Source organism: Haliotis rubra, unplaced genomic scaffold (assembly GCF_003918875.1).
Source record: "Haliotis rubra isolate DU_JTF1 unplaced genomic scaffold, ASM391887v1 Scf28, whole genome shotgun sequence".
Taxonomy (NCBI): domain Eukaryota; kingdom Metazoa; phylum Mollusca; class Gastropoda; order Lepetellida; family Haliotidae; genus Haliotis; species Haliotis rubra.
The window spans coordinates 621,290-645,207 of NW_025766891.1; the positions used below are offsets into that span (position 1 = coordinate 621,290).

The following is a 23,918-nucleotide window of genomic DNA, read 5'->3' on the forward strand; positions in this document are numbered from 1 at the left end:
TAACAGTTTACTGAAATATTTAATGCGACGGATGGGTCAAAATAATCACACAAACAAATATAATTATGATATGAATATAAATGGCTATATGGTGATTAATAACCACATATGTTGCAGCACTTTTTTCCATGTGCATGGATGACGTCACACGAAGTGAATGAGTTTAGTTTTACGCCGCACTCAGCAATATTCCAGCTATATGGCGGCAGTCTGTAAATAATCGAATCTGGACCAGTCAATCCAGTGATCATCAGCATGAGCATCGATCTGCGCAATTGGGAACCGATGATGTCACACGAATCATAGTAACGCGGTGGTTTTCCATGTTAAATAACTATAGTGATTAAGATCAGTTCTATTGTGCGTATAACGTACATTTAAATAACATTGGAGACCCCATGCCTATACTACATGCACTATGACAGAGTTCACACTGACTGACTGACTGACAGAAATATTACGAAGTTCCTCCACATTACAGATGCTTGGGGGGCGGTGGGGGTAGTCAAATGGTTAAAACGTACGCTCATCAGCTTAAAACCAGGGATCAATTCCTCACATTGGTACAATGTGTGAAGCCTATTTCTGGTGTCCCCCGCCAAGATATTGCTGGAATATTGCTAAAAGCGGCGTAAAACCATACTCACTCACCTACTCACTACAGTGGCATGACTTCTTAACTATTAATGAAACTACGTAAATTTGACAAAAGGTACCTATACGCAAATTCTTTTAAATACGGTTCATATCTCAGTTCGCCAAAACAGCAACGCATGATGAAAACGATCAGCTTTCTTAGAAACAAACTCCCAACAGTATCACCGCTAAAGGTGATTAAACACTGCTGCATTGTTCAGTCGCTCCCTAGTGAAGCGTGTATCTTGTATAATACACTATTCCGTTTGAACAGCTATAGAAGTTCACAACTAAATGATCGTGAAGATCCGGGTTAGAATTGGTCTTCAGTAACCCATGCTTGTCGCAAGGGGCGACTAACGGGATCGCGTGGTCAGACTCACTTGGTTGACACATAGCATCGTTTCCCAATTGCGTAGATTGATGCTTATTTTATTGATCACTGAATTGTCTGGTCCATACTCGATTATATACAGACCGCCACCATATAGCTGGAATATTGCTGAATGCAGCATTATACATTACCAACCAACCACTGACAGCTGCTGTGGAGTAATTAATTAAGTAACATATGTCTCTTCCGGGATTCGAACACACACCCTCAGAGGTATTCACCTAACCGCCAGCATACAAAGTCAGAGGTGGCACCCGCTCAGCCACACCCTAGATAAGGAGCAGGTCCTTGCTGTTCCACAAAGCGACCACGCTGCTAGGATGTTCTTTACAATACTTTAACATCGAACTATGGCAGTCGTGGTAGTACGATCGCTTCTGGAACGAGGCCAACCACTTCAGAGATGGTTGGATAAGTACTTTTTTCCGTTGTTTTTTTTTGTGACGTTGACACGAAAAGGAATACACAGAAATTCTAAAATACAAACCGGATGGGGTGAAGTGAAAGTAAGGTCCATTCATTGTTTGCTTTCAAAACATAAAATCGGTGGGATAAGTGACGTGACTATTAACCTTACAGCGCCTCCCGGGCATCTTGGGTTATCCGGGTTAATAATGACCATCAAGTTGTATACTCTTCGAGCATGTTCCCGCGGCGTGCAGGGGTTCAAAAATCCCATCGCCCGACGCCCGGGACAAGTCAGTTTTCATTTCGGGCACTCAAATAATGGTATCATACTTGTCCGTGGGCTACTAGATAATTCTCACTTATGGTTTCAAACCGCAAATAAACTTGGATTTAATTTCATATCTGCTCAAAATGTAGCTATTACATTTCGCAATGATAATAAAGTAGAGTTATCTTTCTTTGCTATTTATCACTTTTCAATAAATAGTCCAGTAAACATTAACATCAAATACAATGTTGATTTCTTCTTTCATAATTACATCATCATAATTATGTCATAAAATCAGGGCAAGTAGAAAATTAGTCAGGACAAGTTATTTTCTTAAAGTCACTTGCCCTGTGGCAAGTGGCTTTTGAAAAAAAAATTCAACCCCTGGGCGTGTAGTTCAGTTGTATACAAGTGGCCAAGTATTATTATAATTCCTCTGAAACACTTTTCAGTTTTCAAACTGTGATTCCTCTTTTTGTTCAGGATAATACTTTGTGTATGAGAGATTTCTTGCTGTCCGTGAGTTCAATGCTTTTCCCACTGATAAGTTTCATTCTGACATTGTACTCGTTTGTCCAGGGCCCAACACCAAATGCTGGACAGAGTGCTTCTCCAAACTCTACATTGATCGTAGACAGAATAGCCTCCCTTTTCAGATCCAGGAAGGCAAGCCTGCCCTTCACCACATCCACCACAACGCCGTAAGATATGTAGTCTGAGATGCCTGGTGTATTACTCATTGTGTCAGAGGAATGATGGACATTTTGCTCTCCATCATACACAAAGGTGCAGATTGAAGAACGATGACTTGAGCAGCCCCCTATACGAACACTCCATGACCGGGGTCGTGAGCTCGAGTACAGCCACACACCTCTGTCCATTTGGGACTCTTCACAAACACCAACCTCCAGGAGAGTGAGCCAGGCACCAATATGCTTTCTTGGTGTCACCCTTGTGTGACTCTCCCAGTACCGAGCTCCGGGAAGGATGGAGGCGGGGTCGGCTGGGGATGGGTGGAGAGGGATGACTGTTGAGCTTCTGGTACCACAGTAGTTCTGTAGTCTGGTGGTATCTACATGGTCACAAGTGTTGATGGGCGACATGTTCACCAGCTCCCAGCCGCGTGTCACATCACAATACCTTGCATTTACCACATCTGTGTCAAAGTGTAATGGAGGACCTGTAAATTAAGCAGCTGTATTTACACAATTACCAGTTTAGAATCGGTGTATCAATATCAGCAACGGATATTAGGACTATAACTGGTCTTATTAGCCACTACCAGATGTTATTATGATATGGAAAAGCGACATGACACGTTCCACATCCATCAGACCCGTGAAAATCCGATTTAGAATGAACCTTCAGTAACCCATGCTTGTCGTAAGAGGCGACTAACGGGATCGGGTGGTCAGGCTCGCTGACTTGGTTGACAATGTCATCGTACCCCAATTTCGGTTTCGTAGATCGATGCTAAAGATGTCAATCACTGGATTGTCTGATCCTGACTCGATTGCTTACAGGCCGACGTCATATAGCTGGAATATTACTGAGAGCGGCGTTAACAACAAATAGACATTAGGCAATAATCCTCTGACGACTATGTTGAACTTAAACAAGATTGAATGGTGGACAGTGTTTGTATTTACCATAATGATACCCTAACAACTGTAATACGTACACACAACATGGTAAGCTCGCAGTGAACCGACCTCTCCCAAGATGTGAACACAGCCATAATCTGAAATTGAGACAAATAGAATTTCAGCAGTGTTCTAATACATTAAGGATGGTGTAAATCAAACTAGGGTCCATGCAGGTAGCAAAAGTAATGTAAGTCCCCGTGGTCCCTGGTATGGTGATCTACCTTCAGTTATTGGCGATTTATAGCCCATTTTATACTGTATTGTTTTCCCCCTATAGTTAAAACGTTTTAGATTTAATTACTAGTTTTACATACATATCTGTGATATTCCAGTTGTTTTACTGTCCTTTGTCGGCAGGTTTTTTAAAATATACATATATTTCATTTCAATATCAAATGTTCTCGTCACGATATGGCTGAAACATTGCCGATGTGACGTTAAATATTAACTCACTCACTCACTCACTCACTAATACATTCAGGCGATTCGGATTTCAAGCTGAAATGAATATATGTTTTCAGACCATGACTGATCCCGAACTAGTCAAAAGCTGTCCTGAAGAGACAGGTCTCCAGTTTTCAGTTTATCATATTTTCTGTTTCCAGGGATACCTGTGGCAGACAGTTGTATGGCAGTTGGTTACCATCTTTAAATCGAGCACTACTGGCAAGCTGTGATAGAACAATGATTTTGATTCTACATGTTTGGGTAATATGTATTTCTGTCTGGTATGTTGAGCAGTACCACCGCACAGGAATACCTTTTTCAAGTTCAGCCTCATGTTTGTGCAGACTGGTGCGCCTGCCAGAATCATCTTCGATTCCCTGATAAACAAAGAAAGACGGAGATAAACATGTGTCATTGTACATTGACTTATACTGATATATTTCTGTACATGATGAATGTAATCAGTTGGTATTGGTAAGTATAAATACAAAACGTCAGCATCTTTGTTTTCATGAATACTATTTGAATAACATCACACATTATTCTTACATTTCGTAGTATTTCCAGCATGTGTGTCTGTCTCAGTACTCCCTGTTGAAACCGCCTCAGCTGATGGACTTGACTTCTTGTCGTGAAACGACACTTGTCTTCATTTATACGATGCACTATAATCAGACGATAATAACAACGAATAGTGATGATACTTATGACCCGGAACATCTCAACAGCATTTCATAAATTTCACAGCATATGTTATATTCAACAAATGAAGTCCACACTTCAAAAAATACCCGAGTAAGTGGTAAATTTCTTTAGCATTACAAAAACATACCAATATATGCATACCTGAAAGAACAGAATATCCATGACTGGCAAATGGAACATTCTTAAACTTGCCACGATAGAGGGAGGACCATTTAACTTGGGGAAGGAGTTTTGTCCATATTGTGGAAGGCCAGTCCACAAGCCATTCGTAATCAACTCACGACTTCCGGGACAACATCTTGGAGGTTACGGAAAGGTGCGAGTTGTGAAAAATAATCTCAAGTCTGACTGTGCCAGGATCACCCTACCCTACATGCTGCATTTATTTAGTTTAGTATGTAAATAATGAAAAGAAAAATTTAAAAAACACACTAATAAAGTACTCGAATCAGTTCCTCTGAAAGGTATACTGGAAGAACATGATCATCTCGGACAAATGGAACAACGAAAAAAACTCAAACATTTCGTTATTATCTTATAATCTGCTTCAGTAATTGTTTCACGTGTTATCGACCATATAAGGCTTATACTAAACACATATAATAAGTATATGAGAATCTGATATTTGGTCTTACCAGCGATTTGTTGGTTTTCAGCAGCATCCACAGGTATAATTGTTCCTGGAACCTGACCGAAAAAAAACCCAAAGTGAAAGTATTTTCGTGATGACGTAGTAGATTATATATTACTCATTGTCAAACGTAAAATGTGCGTATTATAACACAATGTTATAACACAAACAGAAACATGCATCTTTTAAAATTGTGTCACAATCTATAACCAAGTTAGCAAAACAATATTTGTTTCCAAGCATATTTATGTAGATATTATCATCACCTACATGTAATCAGAAGGGAAACCCAAAATCAATGGACATGACATATTTCTTTATGTTTTCATGGGAAGGGAGATTATATATTTTTCAGCTATTCGTACATTATAATTCCCTTGTACAGATAGAATTCTTACTTTATTCTTGCTGCTCTGCTTCAGTGAGGTGTTGTCTGGTAACACTACAATGTAAAATACACGTAATACGCATTTACTTTTGCAAGACATATACTCAACCCAACTAAGGGCTTTCAAAATCACATGTTGCCGCAAGAAACCAGTGTTAGCCAATGATGTTTTTTTTTGTAGTGCGTTGGTCAGTTGACTTTTGTTTTATCCGGTAGCCCTACCACGACTGTGGTATCTAGATTCGATTCGTTTATGGTAAAACCATCTGTTCATATCAGGAGCGAGACGAGACAGATAGCTGTATCGTCCCTCACTCCATACACCGTGTTTTCGTGCTGGCCTCTACTAGACGACAAGGTCTGGGCTGACTGGAGGCCATGTGCCAATGTATTTTAACATTTATGCTATGAAAATTGATAGAAACAGGCAACTACATTTAAACTTAAAAAGGAATCCCTGTGAAATAGTGGATTCTGAATCTAAACTAACGTAAGGTAAAACCCGGATCTATGAGGCGCGTGTTTTAGCCATTATTTACGTGTAAGCCCTGTAGGTTGCAAAGTTTTATAATAGACAGTATTGAGGGCTTGCCCAGCCTTTTTAGCAACAATCATGTGTAAGCCCGGGGTTTTTTTTACAGTAGTAGCTACGTCCCTGGCTATCTATTCTCGAAACGTTCGTAGCTACGAACGTTTGGAGAATAAGGGCCCCTGGGGATCTCTATCGAAACGGATTTCAAAATCCATGGCAGGTTTGATTGTTCGATTGTTACATGACGTCATGTATAGTGACGACATTACTTGATGACGTCAAAATCGCTAACCGTTCCCGTCGTTAGTCGACATTTGCGTTTGTGGCGACAGTAATCTCTGGAGGGTCATCACAGGAAAGAAAATGGAAACCATTGAAAAAGGTGGATTTGTAATTGCGGAGCCACCTACGAAGAAAAGAAACATGTTTCAATAGAAAGCGGAAACATTTTGGAATGAAGTGGAAAGGATATTAGAGAAAACTGAGAATCCGAAAATGGGAAGTGTTAAAATGTGCAAGGATCAATCTGTCGCTGCCAAAGAAAGGTTGGTAAAGAAAATTCTGGAGAATTACATTTTTGTTGAAACATCTCAATCAATATTCAAAACAATATTTGGACACTCGTATAGCCGTTGCTTATCCAAAGAGGAGATGATAAGAATCATCGTGAAAAACCACGAATTGACAGGCGGTCTGTTTTAGACCAACCCTATGAACAAGGGTGTCACTGTTTTTACCCCTTGGCACCACCACAGCGTCTAAGAAATCCAACTGTGACAGAGTATACCAGGTGTCGGAATCTCAAACCTCACATAAATTCCGATTGAATAGAAATCAGATCCCTGATCATCAGTGGTCACCTGATGATAAAAACGCTCTTCCTTCGTGAAGTATTGTTATTTAAGGGGGAACAATTACTCGACAAATGCAAAACATAAGTGTAATAACGTATTCGCTTATTGGCAGAGGTATTATAAATTAAAGACACATAAAGGAACTCTTATTAACTCCTATTCTGCCGAGCTGAAAGTTTCTAATCACGATCAATAAGAACTTCGCCACAGATTTGGGTAGGTACGGTAACTAGCCATGGATTTGGAAATCCACCACAGATTTGGGTAGGTACGGTAACTAGCCATGGATTTGGAAATCCACCACAGATTTGGGTAGGTACGGTAACTAGCCATGGATTTGGAAATCCACCACAGATTTGGGTAGGTACGGTAACTAGCCATGGATTTGGAAATCCACCACAGATTTGGGTAGGTACGGTAACTAGCCATGGATTTGGAAATCCACCACGGATTTGGTTAGGTACGGTAACTAGCCTTGGATTTTGAAATCCACCACAGATTTGAAGCCTGCCATGGATTTTACCTATATATGACGTCTAGCCACGAATACTTTCCAAATTCTCCATACAATGAAACTGAACCAAATTTGACAAATTAGGATTCATTCCATAATTGTTCTGAATTTACTTTTTTGTGATCAGATTCAATATATGTGTCCACAATCACACGCTTCACAATGTATAGATATGCTTCTTACAACAGTGTGTACTGAACACAGTTAAATCATTATGGATTATTACAGTTAACGGGACAATCTACAGCAAGGTAAAACCCTTGTTTATCCCCTTAATGGCAAGCGCCAGGCAGGGGAACAACAAGTTCCATATTTTGATATCTTTTAGTATGACTCGGTCGGGATCAAGAGACTACCCGCCAGGGCTCCAGCAATGGCCTGATCCATTAGACCTTGGAATCAGTCTTATCCATAACACTTCGTCACACTAACTCATCACACTAGGGCAAAGAATGAAAACATACGTACATTGATGTAAGTATTCCATCTTAGTTTGTAGATAGGTAATTTCCTTCTTGGTGTTCACCATCTATCCACCAGAAAAGAATAACATTAAAATGTGCGTGGTTATATTGTAACTAGATAGGTATTATCGGCTTACTGAGGACAAAGATCATGACTTCTCCTTGCTCACCCGTGAAGATTCGGACTCGATTATTTTCAGACCATATATACAGATGATTACAAGAGCAAGTGTTCTGCCATACGACGAATACCAAACGAGTGTGAAATTTTGCATTGCCCGAGCAAGAGCGAGGTCAATACATGATTTTGCACGAGTTTCGTATAAGTCGTATGACACTCTTGCTCGAGTGTAATAGTTTCTTTATTATCCATTTTATTCATGTACATTTGTGCAGTAAAACTCGGAAAGCAAGCGTGACGGCCCCCTTCATTGACGTCACGTTCAATTGTTTAATGACGTCACAGACGATGGAATACAGTAACAATGTTTGGCAGGCAAAAGTGATATGTCAACTTATTACCCTTAAGATAAATTTGTCGAATTCTGATTGGTCAATAGCAAAAAATACCAAACCATGTAATCTGTCATGTGACACACTACACGGGTTGTACGAATGACCTTGACCTTAGATCGAATGTGGCTGCCAAACGGCCGACCGCTTCGAAAGTTTAGAGTTGGCATATGCAATAATGAGTACAAACAGAGTAATAAAATTGTTGCCATAATTTCTTATTTGTTTGTTTCAATAAATATTTAAAAAATAAAATGATTCTGTATTTCACTTGTCGTTTAACAAAACCTCAAATTCGATATTTTTTATCATAAACTAAGCCATCCCGAGTTATCTCCCTTTAGGAAAAGTCATGGCGAAATGTTTTGCGTCTCATTCTGTCGATGAATGGGGAACCAGAGCAATAATATTTCTTGTTTTACGGATTTTAATCCTCAGAAACCTAAAGGCAGGAGGGGAAGAAAATAAAAATAAAATCAACAGTTAAAGTAATATTCCTTCTAAATACTCAAAGTATTTTACTCTTGGCAATGTATGAAGTATATATGGGGCAACAAAAACAATCTACAAAAATTTCTTGTAAATTTACATTTTTCGCAAATAAAAGGATTTTATTTGATCAGCGGAGAAAATTAATTTGTATTTTTTTTCTTATTCTTGAACAAATACGACAGGCGTATCCGTAAAACAAGAAATAAAATAGGCCTGGCCTAAAAAGATCTTAAGGGTAATAAATTCGTCCCACGGTGTTTTGAAAGGGTGTACGGACTGTAAGACCCTTGTCTCAGGAAATATAGAATTTTTACAAGGGTCTTACAGTCCCGTACACCCTTTCAAAACACCGTGTAACTGTTATAGTGACTAATTTAGGACAGCCATCGTCCAAATATTTAAAAAGTCCAAAACTATGTACTCAAGACATGTGAGACTTTATTGTAATATATAAATGACGCTAAGCTGTATTTTTAATCACTACTGTACATCCTTATCACTACAGCATTTTAGAGTTTTGAAGTCAGAGTAGGATTATTTATTATTTTTTATTGGGCATAGCAGCCGCAATATATGGGCAAGCTCTGTCAATGACACAGGAATAGCACCCATTGTAGGATTATTACTTTTTATTGGGCATAGCACCCACACTATATGGGCAAGCTCCGTCACAGACACGGGAAGAGCACCGATCGTACTTAAACGGGCAACAGTACCCACAAGTACCGTCTGAGTCGCACGGTAAAGTTTGACTCCTGGTTTCAAATTTCTTAATGCGAAGTATTTGCTGAGATGTTTGTGTGTACTTTTTATGACGCTAATTACATGTATTGTCATTATTTGGTACTGAGACTCTAAAACTCTCAATTCTAGCTTATTACTACAAATCTTGCTTCTCACTAACCATTGTAATTTAGCAATGGGATAAGATAGGTCTCAACCTCAACACGTAGGTGTTATTAATAGTGCTTGGAGATAGAGACGGCCGCTCTACTTCACCCCAGACTTATCTCACCCCTGATTTTAAAGATCTTTTTAATGAAATGTTTATTGAATCTGTCCAATGCAGTAAATACCTGCATGTGAAATGTACATTACAACACATCAGACTGGCAAGATGATCACTCCTATACTGTCATGGCATAGGCATATCTGTTGCACAAGATTTCAATGACTTTAAGAATTGTTCCTTTGTGATTATTTACTGATCTGAACTGTTGGTATTTATATAGCTTCACTCCTATCAGTTGGACTCAATTTATTTAAGCTTGGGGTCCAAGCTTTACGGAGCAGAGGGAAGTTGTTATAGTGACTAATTTAGGACAGCCATCGTCCAAATATTTAAAAAGTCCAAAACTATGTACTCAAGACATGTGAGACTTTATTGTAATATATAAATGACGCTAAGCTGTATTTTTAATCACTACTGTACATCCTTATCACTACCGCATTGTAAAATTGACTTGTCAGCCCATTAATTATTGTATAAGACATTTATAACCTCCATTGGTAATCCCCCTTGGCCGTGTCTGCCATCACATCAACTGGTCAAGGAAGTACTATTGTTTTTCTGTCTGTCCATTGATGAGTCGTCGCCTGACCATTGTTGTCAAAAACTGTATATATATATACTAGGTATGCTCACATCTAGACAGCGAAGGAGTACGAGTCCGGTATTTGGACTGTCTGTTGGGACGACCACGAGCAGGATAATGCCGCTCGTTGGAAACGCCCTGTGGTTGAGCAGGTACTCCGCTCTCCCACATGTATGTCTTGTGCATTTGTTTGTCATGTACTAAAGAAGTTTGAACTCAACTATGCCTTCGTCTTCATCAACGCACACTTCATCTTAAAATATGAGCTAATTCCCCAGTCGACGCGTACACCACGCGTTGACATAACTAATAATGTGCATATATGATATATATGACATATGGGCAATACAACAGGATTATTGCTAAGTGCGGCCATAACAACAAACAAAGAAGCAAACCTCTCCTTGCTAATATGGGAATCTATTCTGATAGGATGTATACAGATCTCACCAGGCGTCTAAGAGGTCTCCAGAGGACAATCCAATCTATCTGTGATAAAACAGTTCTGAGTTTTTGCAGCCTCGTGCCTCCGTCTGTGGGCGGTGAGTAATCCTCGCCGTACACTGTTGTAAATAAAAAAATACATCACCAATATTTGAAATAGGATTATACCATATATCTATAAAGGGTTTTAAAAATGCATCAGTGTTTCTATTTGACACTTACGCATTTTGTACCTTTAGGTGATATAAGGGCACTGTATTCTAGGAAAACTAATGGTAAAATGTTTACAGACATGCATGCATGTGATACAGCCAGACGGCAGCACAAACGCAAATTACATATATTACACATAACACATATTGATTTACGCCTTCTTCTGTTTCAGGGACGGTGGGGTAGCCTAATGGTTAAAGCGTTGGATCGTCACGCCGAAGACCCGGGTTCGAATCCCCACATGGGTACAATGTGTGAAGCTCAATTCTTGTGTACCCCGACGTGATGTTGCTGGAATATTGCTAAAAGCGGCGTTAAACCTAACTCAGTCAGTCAGTCAGTCTTCTGTTTCAGTAATAGGCTATGCTTGAGGAAACATTTTACAGCTATTGTTGTAATTCTCTGAAGAGGTTTACCCAGCTAATTACATACTCACACATCAAAATCCTGTTGCCACACGAGCTAACCGACGCATCCTCTGCCAAACCAAATATCTGAAACAGCAGTAAGAGGGTATTGGGGAAACATTTTGAAAGATTTGATCTTTCCAACAATACGCAAACGCAATCACATATTGACTTTCAGAGCGTCACAATCATTTCTCTTCTGATATGTGCCTTTCTGCCTATGAATAAATATAAAATTGTACTTGTAAATATTGCAATGACTGTGTAAGGGACATATTAGAGTAATATATGTTTTGTTTAACGCCGCACTCAGCAATATTCCAGCTATATGGTGTATATCTGTAAATAATCAAGTCTGGACCAGATAATCCAGTTATCAACAGCATGAGCATCGATCTATGCAATTGTGATACGATAACATGTGTCAACCAAGTCAGCGAGCCTGACCACCCAACCCCGTTAGTCGCGTAACCCGGATCTTCACGGGTAGCAATAAATGACGATATAAACGTACATGTTTATGTCTCGTGGTCTCATGGAGATGCAGAGGCCTCAGGTACGTCGGTGATATAAGTTGATCAGTCGTTGTTTCTTGTTCTTGTGGCAAAGGAATTGATATTTGACATGTCAGAACGGCACAGCATTGTATAAAATGTCCATGTGTGTCACAGTGATATGGATATCAATTTCTATAGCATATTTCTCTATTTCCTTTACATTTGAATAGAACTGTACATATATTTGTAAATTGTTCAGTTAAGGACAATATGCATTTATAGTAGGCGACATGTATGGTATTTGTTTTAATTATGTATATTACCTTCAGAAAGCGGCAATGATTTCCCATAACCCTCTGTTTTCTGCAAGAGTAATTGTTAATAAAAGCGACAAAAAAAATTCCACATCCCTAAGAAATCGCCTTTAGTATTTAAGCACGTTTCAGTCTGCCTTTGGTATAACAAATTATTATATAGGTAGTATTTTTCCTGTACCACGATTGGTCAAAAGACCGTCACATGAATGACTACAAAACACGATATTGACTTGAGTTTTCTGATAAATTACGATATTGACTTGGGTTACTAAAAATAGACAAGGAATCCCGTACGAAGGGGCTTCCCCCGCTTTTCAGCCAATCAGATCACTCGGATAGATGGCACGGTGTGTGCATTAAAAGTTTATGTTAAAACCCGTTTCTCTTTCATTATATAATAAAACAATTATAGACTCTTGTAGAGGTCGATATCGGTTTTTATTGACCTGAGAAAAACAATATCGACCTCGCAAGCTCGGTCGATATTGTTTAACTCAGGTCAATCATATAAGGGTAATGCTATTTTTGAGGGCATTATCTTTTGCAGAAGCCCGAGGTTTCCATTAACTGCCCGACGAAGGAGGGCAGTTGAAAAAGACCGATGGCTTCTACAAATGATAATGCCTTAAAAAATAGCATTACCGTTATTATTGCTAAAATACAGGGAATTTGTGTTGAAAAGACAAAAGGAAACAATGAAGGAATTTGACAGTAGGTTTACCCAAATCAACTTCTGACGGGCTTGACTGCCCGAATGCAATTACGTCAACGAACAATTCAAGTGACGTCACAACAGAAAGTGACGATATTCGACCTTGGCCTTTGACAAGACCATAGCCTGCAACATGTCAAACTATGTCAGTGTTCGGTTTGTTGGTCCATCAACAGCCTTAATGGTGCAATTGTTAAGGTTAGCACCAACAAGAAAGCCAATATTACCGCTATTTAAAGCGGGAATTCGGGTTGCTTTGACTTGTTTGACCCAGAATATCTGCCAGTAGAAAGCCAATTAATGTCGAACTATGACGTCACTTGACAACAGAACTGATAGTGGCCCGTACTTAAGGTTGAGCGGTCCAATATCATTTGCAGCGGACCGCAAATTTCTGATAATGGGAGGGCCGTTTCATGATAATTCCATGTATTTTAGCTATAAAAACCGATATCGACCTCTACAAGAGTCTATAATTGTATAATGTCGCCTATTGATATTCCGAATGATAGAATATACAATAGAATATTATGACAGGAATAAATTCCCCTAGTAATTGTGCCCGAGGTCACACACGATGTGTAATAACTGTCCATTGAACTGGAACACATATTAATATAGCAGCATAAATAGTTAATACAGTTACCCTTTCCAAGACTCCGATGTGGCACACTATGTCTACGAGTTCTCCTATATCTGAAATAATATAGTGCTTGGTGCAGTTTGTGGAAGCATGAACCAATTTCCAATGTAAGTACATGTACTTAAGTCTGACACTATAACATGTGTATTAGGACTACAGTGCGGTATTGGTTCATCTTCTCGCCTAAAATTACTCTAAACAACATTAGGACAGAGAGGAAATGATTGCATTGTTACCTTGCCGGCTAAACTGCTTTTCTTCCACATCGTGTCCCGATGGTTTTGTCTGTTTCGGCCATGGCTGCTTCATTTGCAGCTGCTCCTGAAATAAGCATATTATACAGGGTACCAAAATAATTGGTTGGTTTGTTGTTTTACGCCGCACTCAGCAATATTCCAGCTATATGGCGGCTGTCTGTAAATATTCGAGTCTGGACCAGGCAATCCAGTGATCAACATCATGAGATCTACACAATTGGAGACGATAACATGTGTCAATCAAGTCAGCGAGCTTGACCACCTGGGTGCCGTTGTACAAAGCGATCTCAGCGCTAAGGTGACCGTAACTCCCATACCTTAACATAGACTTACAACTAGCGTAGCGCTAAGGTTGTTTTGTACAACGGCACCCTGATCCCGTTAGTCGCCTCTTACGACAAGCATGGATTGCTGAAGATCAGTTCTAACCCGGATCTTCAAGGGTTCGGAAATAATTACTGTATCTGATAACACATTGCAATATAACTCAAGATTATGGAAATGTTTGATTTATTCGCATTTACATCACTATTTTGAATTGTTCAACTCAATACTTTACAGAAAAAGATTTATTTCATTTGGAGACATTCATCAGTAAAATTAAACAATGGTCACTCTTACTTTGCATTGCATGCCCTTTTGTAAATTCACTTCGCTGATGCCCAAGGCTGAAATACGACGAACAAAAACGTTCACTTATTTCTGTTAGAATTTAACATTTATAACAAAATATTCAGCGATAAGTTTGAACTATACTCAGCAGTCAGAACGAATTCAAACTTAGGCACTGTAATCAAATCATTACAGAAATGGACATAATATGCGGATCAAACACATTTTTTTGTACATTATCTTGACACATCAATGAATAACTCAGCACAATTTCAAGGCATTACGTGAACGTTTGCAGTCTATTCAGACTCTTGACTTCAGTATCCAGTGACCAGCACGAGCGGCAATAACTGCAGCACAGCGTCTATGCATAGAGTGCACCAATCGATTGATGAAGGCCATTGGCACCTTGAACCACACTCTGAGAAAGGCCTGGCGCAATAAATCGGCTGTGTACAGCCTTGGTATGACATTATTCAGTCTCCTCTGAATTTCATCGAAAAGATGTTCAATTGGATTTAAATTAGGACTAAGGGCTGGCCACTGCACAATGTTGACACCGTTCAGCTGTAGTAAGTCCCGTGTAGCTCTGGCAGTATGTGCCCGGGCGTTATCATGTTGGAAAATGTTGTTCCAGTGACGTGCGAAATGTGGTATAACATGGGGTCTGAGAGCTTGGTCGATGTAGCGCACCGCTGTGATGCCGCCTCCTCTCCCTGGACCACAGTTCTGGAACACCACATGACCCACTCTCTGGTTCAGGCCTATTCCACCCAATACCATGATGCTTGCACCTCCCCATGAGTCTCTTTCCATAACACATTGGTCTGAGTAACGCTGACCACATCGTCGCCATATTCTTGTTCTGCCATCTGCAGTTGATACGCAGTACCGACTCTCATCTGTGAACAGAACAGTTCTCCATTGCCTGTATCGCCAGTTTTGGTGTTGTAGGGCAAACTGTAGACGTTCACGCCGATGACGAGGGGTGAGGTTAGGTCTACGGCAATGGAGGTTCCCGCTGTTAAGACGTCGGCGTACTGTATCAGTGCTGATTAGGCTTCCGTCACTCTCCTACCCAGAGTTCCATGCGGCAAGCCAGCATAGTATCTCTGCCACAGGCCAGAAAAATGTGACGATTCGTCACATCTTGCACCGTCCATTCAATATAATTTACATATTCCTCAACTCTTTTATTTTTGACGAGTCTACACAACTAATTAAACATCTTTGAAATAATGGTTTAGTTTCATTGAGAAAATATCCTAAAACATGTAACACTATTTCGATTTGCGTAGCGATCCTTTGTTTACATAGGTTGTACGGCTCCACGTGCTGTCATGGAAGATGATGGAGAGCAAACGATGCAGCCAGTTTGATATCTAAATATGTACTGTCATAAATGTTACTGTCGGAGTTGTGGAAGAATATATATGTAACAATGTAAAACATTATGAAGAGAGCGCCGAAAAGCTTTCGTGAGTCCAGTCTCTTCTTATTATGAATATGCGCGTTTGTTTACAAACAAGAGAAAAGTCCGGTCACGTGATATGCAAATTAGCCTGTGGCAGTGATGTTATGTTTAAGTCATCGCTGTGCCGGAGTGTGGGCTTCCGTGTGTTGCCACTGTCTGGCGTGCTGTTTCGGATGCCTGCAGGAAGGGATTCTGTACATACTGTCGCACAACATGGCGGTCTTGTCGTCTTGTGGTGACCCTTGGTCTGCCAGTACGGGGGCGATCATTTGTGGTGTTGGTGGTCCGGAAACGTTGCTGCAGTCTGTAGATGGTCCGAACGTTGACCTGGAAGTGATTGCACGGCTTGTGCAGTGTGGCCAGCTTCAAGTCTTCCTAGCGCCTGATTCCTGAGCTGTCGTGAGTCGCGGCATCCTGCTGACGTTGTAATGTGAATGTTTCAACCAGGTTTGGGGGTGCATTGTATAGGACTGGTCCTGGTGAACAGCAAGTGCAGCATGAGTTGCATGAAAAACATGGAGAACACCGTACCATCTCCGAGATCAGGTTGCGTTTTTGAGACCATTTCCTGGGTTCCATTCTGAGTTTGAGAAGGAATGTCTTTGCTCAGGTAAAATATACAATCAAAACATCTAATGAATTTACAGTTATCCGTTTCTGCGAAGGAAAATTCCAAAGTGACGTTTCTTTTGCTGCCTAGTATATATAGACGTAGTGAAAATGACATAGATCGATGTAGATAGTACATTGTACCTGATTATAAGAGTTATAGTTCGTATTAGTGGAGATTGCACATGTTAAGCAAACTTACGTTTAGCGTCCTGTATTGGTGGGTGATTTGGTTGTACAAGTTCCGTTACCTCTGAACGTTCAATGGTATTATTTTGAACATGAATTATAAAGTTCTTCATGATCATTTTACACAGAGCAAGGTTCATAAAGAGTGAATGGGGAAGAGACATTTGCATCGCCTGTGTTGTAAAGGATGTCACTTGTGACCTCAAGGAATCCTCACAATGGAAATCAGCTTTCTCCACCACACCGTGCACGAGGCTAAAGTTAGGTTTTACCTCTCTTCGCATGAACGTCTTCACTTTACGAGCTAGAGCAGAGTTATATAACATGTTTTTGAAGTCGTTTTCAGAGGACACGGACAGTAACAGCAGTGGTTGTGACGGCCTGAATATACAGACATCAAAGAGTAAGGATGGTGGCGGTACCAGGCTTGTTCTAAGCAGATCTAACACACATGAGCTTCCATATACAACCGCATTGCTATCACCCAACAGTTTGACTAAGCCCTCCTCCACATGTTTGTGAGACGACGCGATGAACTCTCGAAATCCTTGTGGATAAATGTGCATCCCTGAAATTTCATGTATGTCATTAGAACAATATAAGAGATATCAAGGAAACGATTTTTACTGACACATAGATAAACAGCAGGGATTATGGTAAAATGTACGAAAATATATCATCAGTTGACCTACTACAGGAAAACAGGCTGTATCTTACCAAACAGGCATAAATGTCCTATTAACGTTGTCATTGAGTGGTAACCATTAAACTATTAAACAGTGATATCTACAGATTCATTTCTCTCTCCAGACACACACAAACATTGCATGCATACACAATTTGCATGCATACACACACATTACATGTATACATACACATTGCATTCATAGACACACTGCATCTATACACACATATTGCATGCATATACAAATATTGCATGCATACACACATATTGCATCCATAAACACATATTGCATGCATACACGCATATTGCATCCATACACACATATTGCATCCATAAACACATATTGCATGCATACACACATGTTGCATGCATACACACATATTGCATCCATACACGCATATTGCATCCATACACACATATTGCATCCATACACACATATTGCATTCATAAACACATATTGCATGCATACACGCATTTAATGTACACACCCATATTGCATGTATGCATACGTTGGATGTATACACACGTTGCATGTATACATACATTGCATGTATACAGAGATTACATGCATACACATATTACATTCATACACACATTAGTGCATGTATACACACACAGTGCATGTATACACATATATTACATGCATTAACACATATTACATGTATACACACATATTACACGCATGCGCACATGTTACATGTATACAGACACAGCATGCATACATACATATTACATTTATACACACATATTGCATGCATACACACATTTCGTGCATACACACGTTGCATGTATACACATATTACATCCATAAACACATTGCATGTATAGACACATATTGCATGCACACACATTCCCCCGTATAAACACATTTTATATACATGCAACAATTTAGATACCTTTCAGTTCATCGCTTGTCATTTTCATCGTTTCATCTTCTGTCAGTCTAAACTGCTGATGGGTATCTGCATTTTAATGCCATGGTAGATCATGATGGGTGACACATCAACAAACGTGCAAGCTAATAACACAATACGCATTATATATGTGTATCAATGTAGCGGCCATAAGGTTTATGGGTTCCGTGCTGGGATTCGAACCACGCACCTCATCCGAAGTCGGACGCCTTGTCAACATGACCAAAGAGGTTAACCCCGTAAGTAAGACAAGTTAAAGGTGTCATCTATGTAATTCCTCAACACCCTGCTGCATTAACAAAATCCAAACTTTGTGACCAGAGTTCTTAGAACCATGCAAGTTATTCGTAGATAAATATTTATCAAAAGAGTTACCATTTCAAAGAAAGAAAGAACATTTTTCATATTTAATACTGTATGAAATAGCAATCTATGGATTTGTTTCTCATTCAGATGCCACGTGATAATTTGTTACATCACTGACAGACATTATGTGACTGAGTGAATATTGTTTTGCGTCGTTTTCAGCAATATTCAAGCCATACCACGGCGGGGGACCCCAGAAATGGTCTTCGCACTTAGTACTCATGTGTGGAATCGAGTCTTCGGTGTGATACCTGAACTCTCTGGCTATCCCACGGCACCTGTTGGGATTAGAGCCACTGTTCTACTGCTATATCAAGTTATGTTATGACATGCATGTTTAACAGTATGCATTATTGAAACATAATATTACCTCTTTCTGTGTGATGTTTAAGCTGTAAGGCGTTTGCCTCAACACGTATTGCCATGCAGCCAGGGTACATGTCCTCATCCGACTGATAAGCAGACGATACATATGAATCTGATGACATGGATTCCTCATCTGAGGACGTCGACGACGATGTATCTGATGACATATTTGACTTGGTAGTCCAAATGTTTGTCCAAGTAAAACACACACAATCCCAGCAGTGCAATACACAACAGAAAAATGTTTATGTAAATGTTGACATATCTCTAAATAGCAAGGTATTCATTATCTCTAGTCATTCGAACAATCTGTTGGTGTAACACAAAAAACTGAATGATCACTGCATCAAAAGTCCATTGCCCAATGGAATGTGAATATAGAAAACCATGCTATTTAAAACTCGTGAAAAAGCTCCTTAGCCTTTCCACCCATTCCTCACAAACCATCCGCTCAATTCTGTTGCCATTTACTTTGTAAGCTCGAGGACCCTTCTTGTCATAGAAGACGACACCCTCAAAAAAGTTCACCACAACTTCTAACACATGTTTTGGCGGAGTTGTGTCTGGAACGTCATGAAACTTGACATCAATGATGTCTAAATGTGACACATCATTGCAGAATGTACCATCTTTGTACATCACAGATACATCTGACTGATATTTTTCAAAAATACCCTTCTGAAGATCTGTTTCCTTAACCTTCAGCTCAAATCCAATATGTTTTGGAACCTTGACTTTGTATAACATGCCATTACTATCCAGAGAATGGTATTTGACATGCTCATAGGTTTCCTCAATACCAATGAATACTTTCCCCCCTCCAACAACTTTGGACATTGAAGTAATATTGACACCTAGTTTAAGGTCATGCCAAATGTACCCAACAAGCTTTGAAATGTCAGTTCCAAATTCTTCAACTTTGTCTGCTACAAGAGCCTTTAGTTCAATGCTTCTGCTTTCTTGAAGGGACGATAAGTCATTGATATTTGTGCTTTGAGGTGAATGGCATTTGGAGGTGTTTTTGGACAATATTTCGTAAAAGGTTAACGCAGAAAGATTTGTATTTTCACAATCGGTTGATACCTTTGTATTAAAATCCACAGTTGAAACACCCTTTGTTTTGCCCACTGTTAAAAGAAGAAAATGTTTGCCTTCATCTGAAGGTGGTATCCAATCACTGATCCAGTCACGTGTGTATGCGTCTACATACAAACAATTATCCCCAATCAGTTCAGTGAGGCGTGATGTTACAAGTTCATCGAAATGTCCCAGATATCTGTCGCAAGGGTCATGTCCTATAAAATGTACCAATATTGCTCCACCATCAGTGTTCTGGAGAGCTGATACGTTTCTTAACAGGTTGTCCAGTGTCCTCTTCTTCTTTCTCTTCACTTCCTTCTGCGGAACCTTTTTAAACTTTTGTTTCTTCCCATCTATTTCCTCCAATCCAAATATTTCAATGTCGATGTGTAGTGGAAAGATATTTGGTTCTGAAATGTTTCCCACAATAGCAATTTCTATGGATCTGCACACATTACACGACGTTGGATCCTCTTCCGTTGACATTTGTAGGTTCATGTAAACTCATGGCAGAGGAACGGGTGCCTAAATATACATGGAAATACAAGTTATTGGACAAATAGGTCAAGCAAGTTACGAGTTGAGGAATTTTCACATAATAGCCGTGTTTTAAACAAACTTTGGTTAACTGACATGAGTCAAAGTAATTGACCAAACTCATTAATGCTTTAGGGGCGGTGGGGTAGCCTAGTGTTTAAAGCGTTGGCTCGTCACGCCGAAAACCCGGGTTCGAATCCCCACATGGGTACAATGTGTGAAGCCCATTTCTGGTGACCCGCCGTGATGTTGCTGGAACATTGCTAAAAGCGGCGTAAATCCAAACTCAGTCAGTCAGTCATTAATGCTTTAAGTAGTCTTGTAATCCCAGATAGGATAACACATGTGACAATACACTTCCTGCCACCTACAACAACAAGTCACCTGCAGCCCACCGACGCTGGGATTAACCAGTCATTGTAGGCTCATTACAGGAGACATCAGCCCAACTCCTTGTTGATTGCACAGGGCCTTCTTCTTCAACATCACGCACTTACAAATCTACTCGGAATGGCATTTAACGTTTTCCTCTTCTTCAACATCACGCACTTACAAATCTACTCGGAATGGCATTTAACGTTTTCCTCTTCTTCAACATCACGCACTTACAAATCTACTCGGAATGGCATTTAACGTTTTCCTCTTCTTCAACATCACGCACTTACAAATCTACTCGGAATGGCATTTAACGTTTTCCTCTTCTTCAACATCACGCACTTACAAATCTACTCGGAATGGCATTTAACGTTTTACACTCCTCTACATATTTTACATGTTCGCATGTCATTGTTGTAACATAACTTGGGGTGAGAAAGGGACTGCCTCAGCTACCCGGATCTGTCATTGCTGTAACATAACTTGGGGTGGGAAAGGGACTGCCTCAGCTACCCGGATCTGTCATTGCTGTAACATAACTTGGGGTGGGAAAGGGACTGCATCAGCTACCCGGATCTGTCATTGCTGTAACATAACTTGGGGTGGGAAAGGGACTGCCTCAGCTACCCGGATCTGTCATTGCTGTACCATAACTTGGGGTTGGAAAGGGACTGCCTCAGCTACCCGGATCTGTCATTGCTGTAACATAACTTGGGGTGGGAAAGGGACTGCCTCAGCTACCCGGATCTGTCATTGCTGTACCATAACTTGGGGTGGGAAAGGGACTGCATCAGCTACCCGGATCTGTCATTGCTGTAACATAACTTGGGGTGGGAAAGGGACTGCCTCAGCTACCCGGATCTGTCATTGCTGTACCATAACTTGGGGTTGGAAAGGGACTGCCTCAGCTACCCGGATCTGTCATTGCTGTAACATAACTTGGGGTGGGAAAGGGACTGCCTCAGCTACCCGGATCTGTCATTGCTGTAACATAACTTGGGGTGGGAAAGGGACTGCCTCAGCTACCCGGATCTGTCATTGCTGTAACATAACTTGGGGTGGGAAAGGGACTGCCTCAGCTACCCGGATCTGTCATTGCTGTAACATAACTTGGGGTGGGAAAGGGAGTGGCTCAGCTACCCCGATCTGTCTTCATGGTGAAAAAGGAGATTGAAAACTGTTTAAACACTTACGTTCTGAAAGCCTGTTCCATAACACTCGACTGTGTAGTTTCGTGGATCCTCTAAGCGTGGTGGTATGTTCCACATCACTTCCTCCACACACAACTCAGTCTCTTGAGAACCACGATGTAATGAATTATACCCCACGCAATGTAACAACAACGCGGACTGTAGACTACACAAAGATACACCGACAGAATTTGCTCTACTTTGCGCTGGGGAGGTATATCGGATGTCAAGGTAGCATATACCCGAGAGGCATGCAACGAGCGGTTGAATAGATTTCAATTTAAACTCACAATGCGTTTGTTCAACTGGGTGGACTAGTACGTACCAGTCGAGCAACTTGACGTAATATACTTGCTGAACTATCATTACATGACACGAAACACCAGTTTTGTTGAGCCATTATTGATGGGTATGCATTACTGTCTTCCAGCGAATCACGCAACACGATATTTGGTGTTTACGCCGCACTTGGCACTATGCCAGCTAGATGACGGCGGTCTGTAAATAATCGCGTCTGGACCAGATAATCCAGTGATCAACATTATGAGCATCGATCAACGCAATTGGGATACGTCAAGTCCTTTAAGTTACGTAGCTGCTTCCTGAATTCCGTCCTTTGGACATGCCAGAACTCAACGTCCGTTGGTTGGAATCTCGGTTAGACCAGACTGTGTTTCTAGGTTTGTCTTTCCCATACCCTGCTACCCGTGAAGGCCCGGGTTAGAATTGATCTTCAGTGCTATGCTTGTCTTAAAGGTCACATGCAACCAAAAAATCAAACATAATTAAAACACAATTATCACTTATTCATGACATATAATATACATTGCTGGTTATGAAAAAACATATAAACAAAATTATAAGCGTACAATCGCAAATCAAAAGTGCAATATTGTGTACTTCGCTTTACTTCCCAAGAAACGAAGCAGCCGGGATACCGAACCCAGTCAGAGCGGGTCGGTGTGCACTCAAGTGTAACGGCTGGTTAATTTGCAGAACTCTCACGGCTCATTGTGTGTGTATATATATATATAGTTTGGTTTTGTAAATACATGCTCATTTTTTGTGTATAACATTTTGCAAATCAACAGACATCATAACATGTCATGTGTTCAAGTATCACACCTGCCTGTCTGTGTAATTACATAATGTGACAGAGACCGAACTCAGGCCATAAATCAATGCATTTTGTTTATGGTGTACATTGCATGTGGTCAGTGATAGCAGCTGTGTATTGAATATTGTCATTAGCAGACAGGCAGGCAGACACACAGGTGTCAATAAAACAAGACATTGAGTTTAGTCTGTGACAACGACATATCTATATCACAGTTGGAAATTCTGTCAACGCTAAATAATGGCATTGCTTTTAAGTATCGAACTGAGAAAGTGACTCGGTAAGAAGAACGTGTGGTGAAATAGACAAATGAAATTATATAAACAGTTAATTTACTGTCATAACATATAAAAAGCTCGCGCCTGTGAGATATCAACAAAACATTAGAAAAATAGCTCACACCAAAGCCTTCACCGAGTATTCACCG

At 40.3% G+C, this 23,918-nt stretch overlaps 1 protein-coding gene and 1 long non-coding RNA gene across 3 annotated transcripts; both read right to left on the minus strand.

Annotated features, from left to right (window-relative positions):
- Nucleotides 1-22,930, minus strand: LOC124281113. The gene is made up of 2 exons (XR_006899849.1): nt 22,867-22,930; nt 1-210 (listed from the first exon to the last, which is right to left on the minus strand). It is a non-coding gene; the product is annotated as an uncharacterized LOC124281113 (long non-coding RNA).
- On the minus strand, nt 1,083-22,639 carry LOC124281112. Of its 2 annotated transcripts, XM_046717125.1 has the most exons (19): nt 22,378-22,639; nt 19,197-20,797; nt 18,443-18,508; nt 16,875-17,429; nt 14,599-14,645; nt 13,957-14,041; nt 13,724-13,773; nt 12,372-12,411; nt 12,066-12,148; nt 11,581-11,638; nt 10,938-11,050; nt 7,892-7,952; nt 5,534-5,577; nt 5,140-5,191; nt 4,349-4,464; nt 4,113-4,176; nt 3,388-3,447; nt 2,089-2,886; nt 1,083-1,665 (listed from the first exon to the last, which is right to left on the minus strand). In XM_046717125.1, exons 2-18 carry the CDS (start codon nt 19,357-19,359, stop codon nt 2,186-2,188), a joined length of 2,358 nt encoding a protein of 785 aa, XP_046573081.1. In that variant the 5' UTR covers nt 19,360-20,797; nt 22,378-22,639; the 3' UTR covers nt 1,083-1,665; nt 2,089-2,185. The 2 variants fall into 2 exon arrangements, with proteins under 2 accessions (XP_046573081.1, XP_046573082.1); XM_046717126.1 differs by lacking the exon at nt 18,443-18,508.
- Nucleotides 22,931-23,918: the final 988 nt, after the last annotated feature.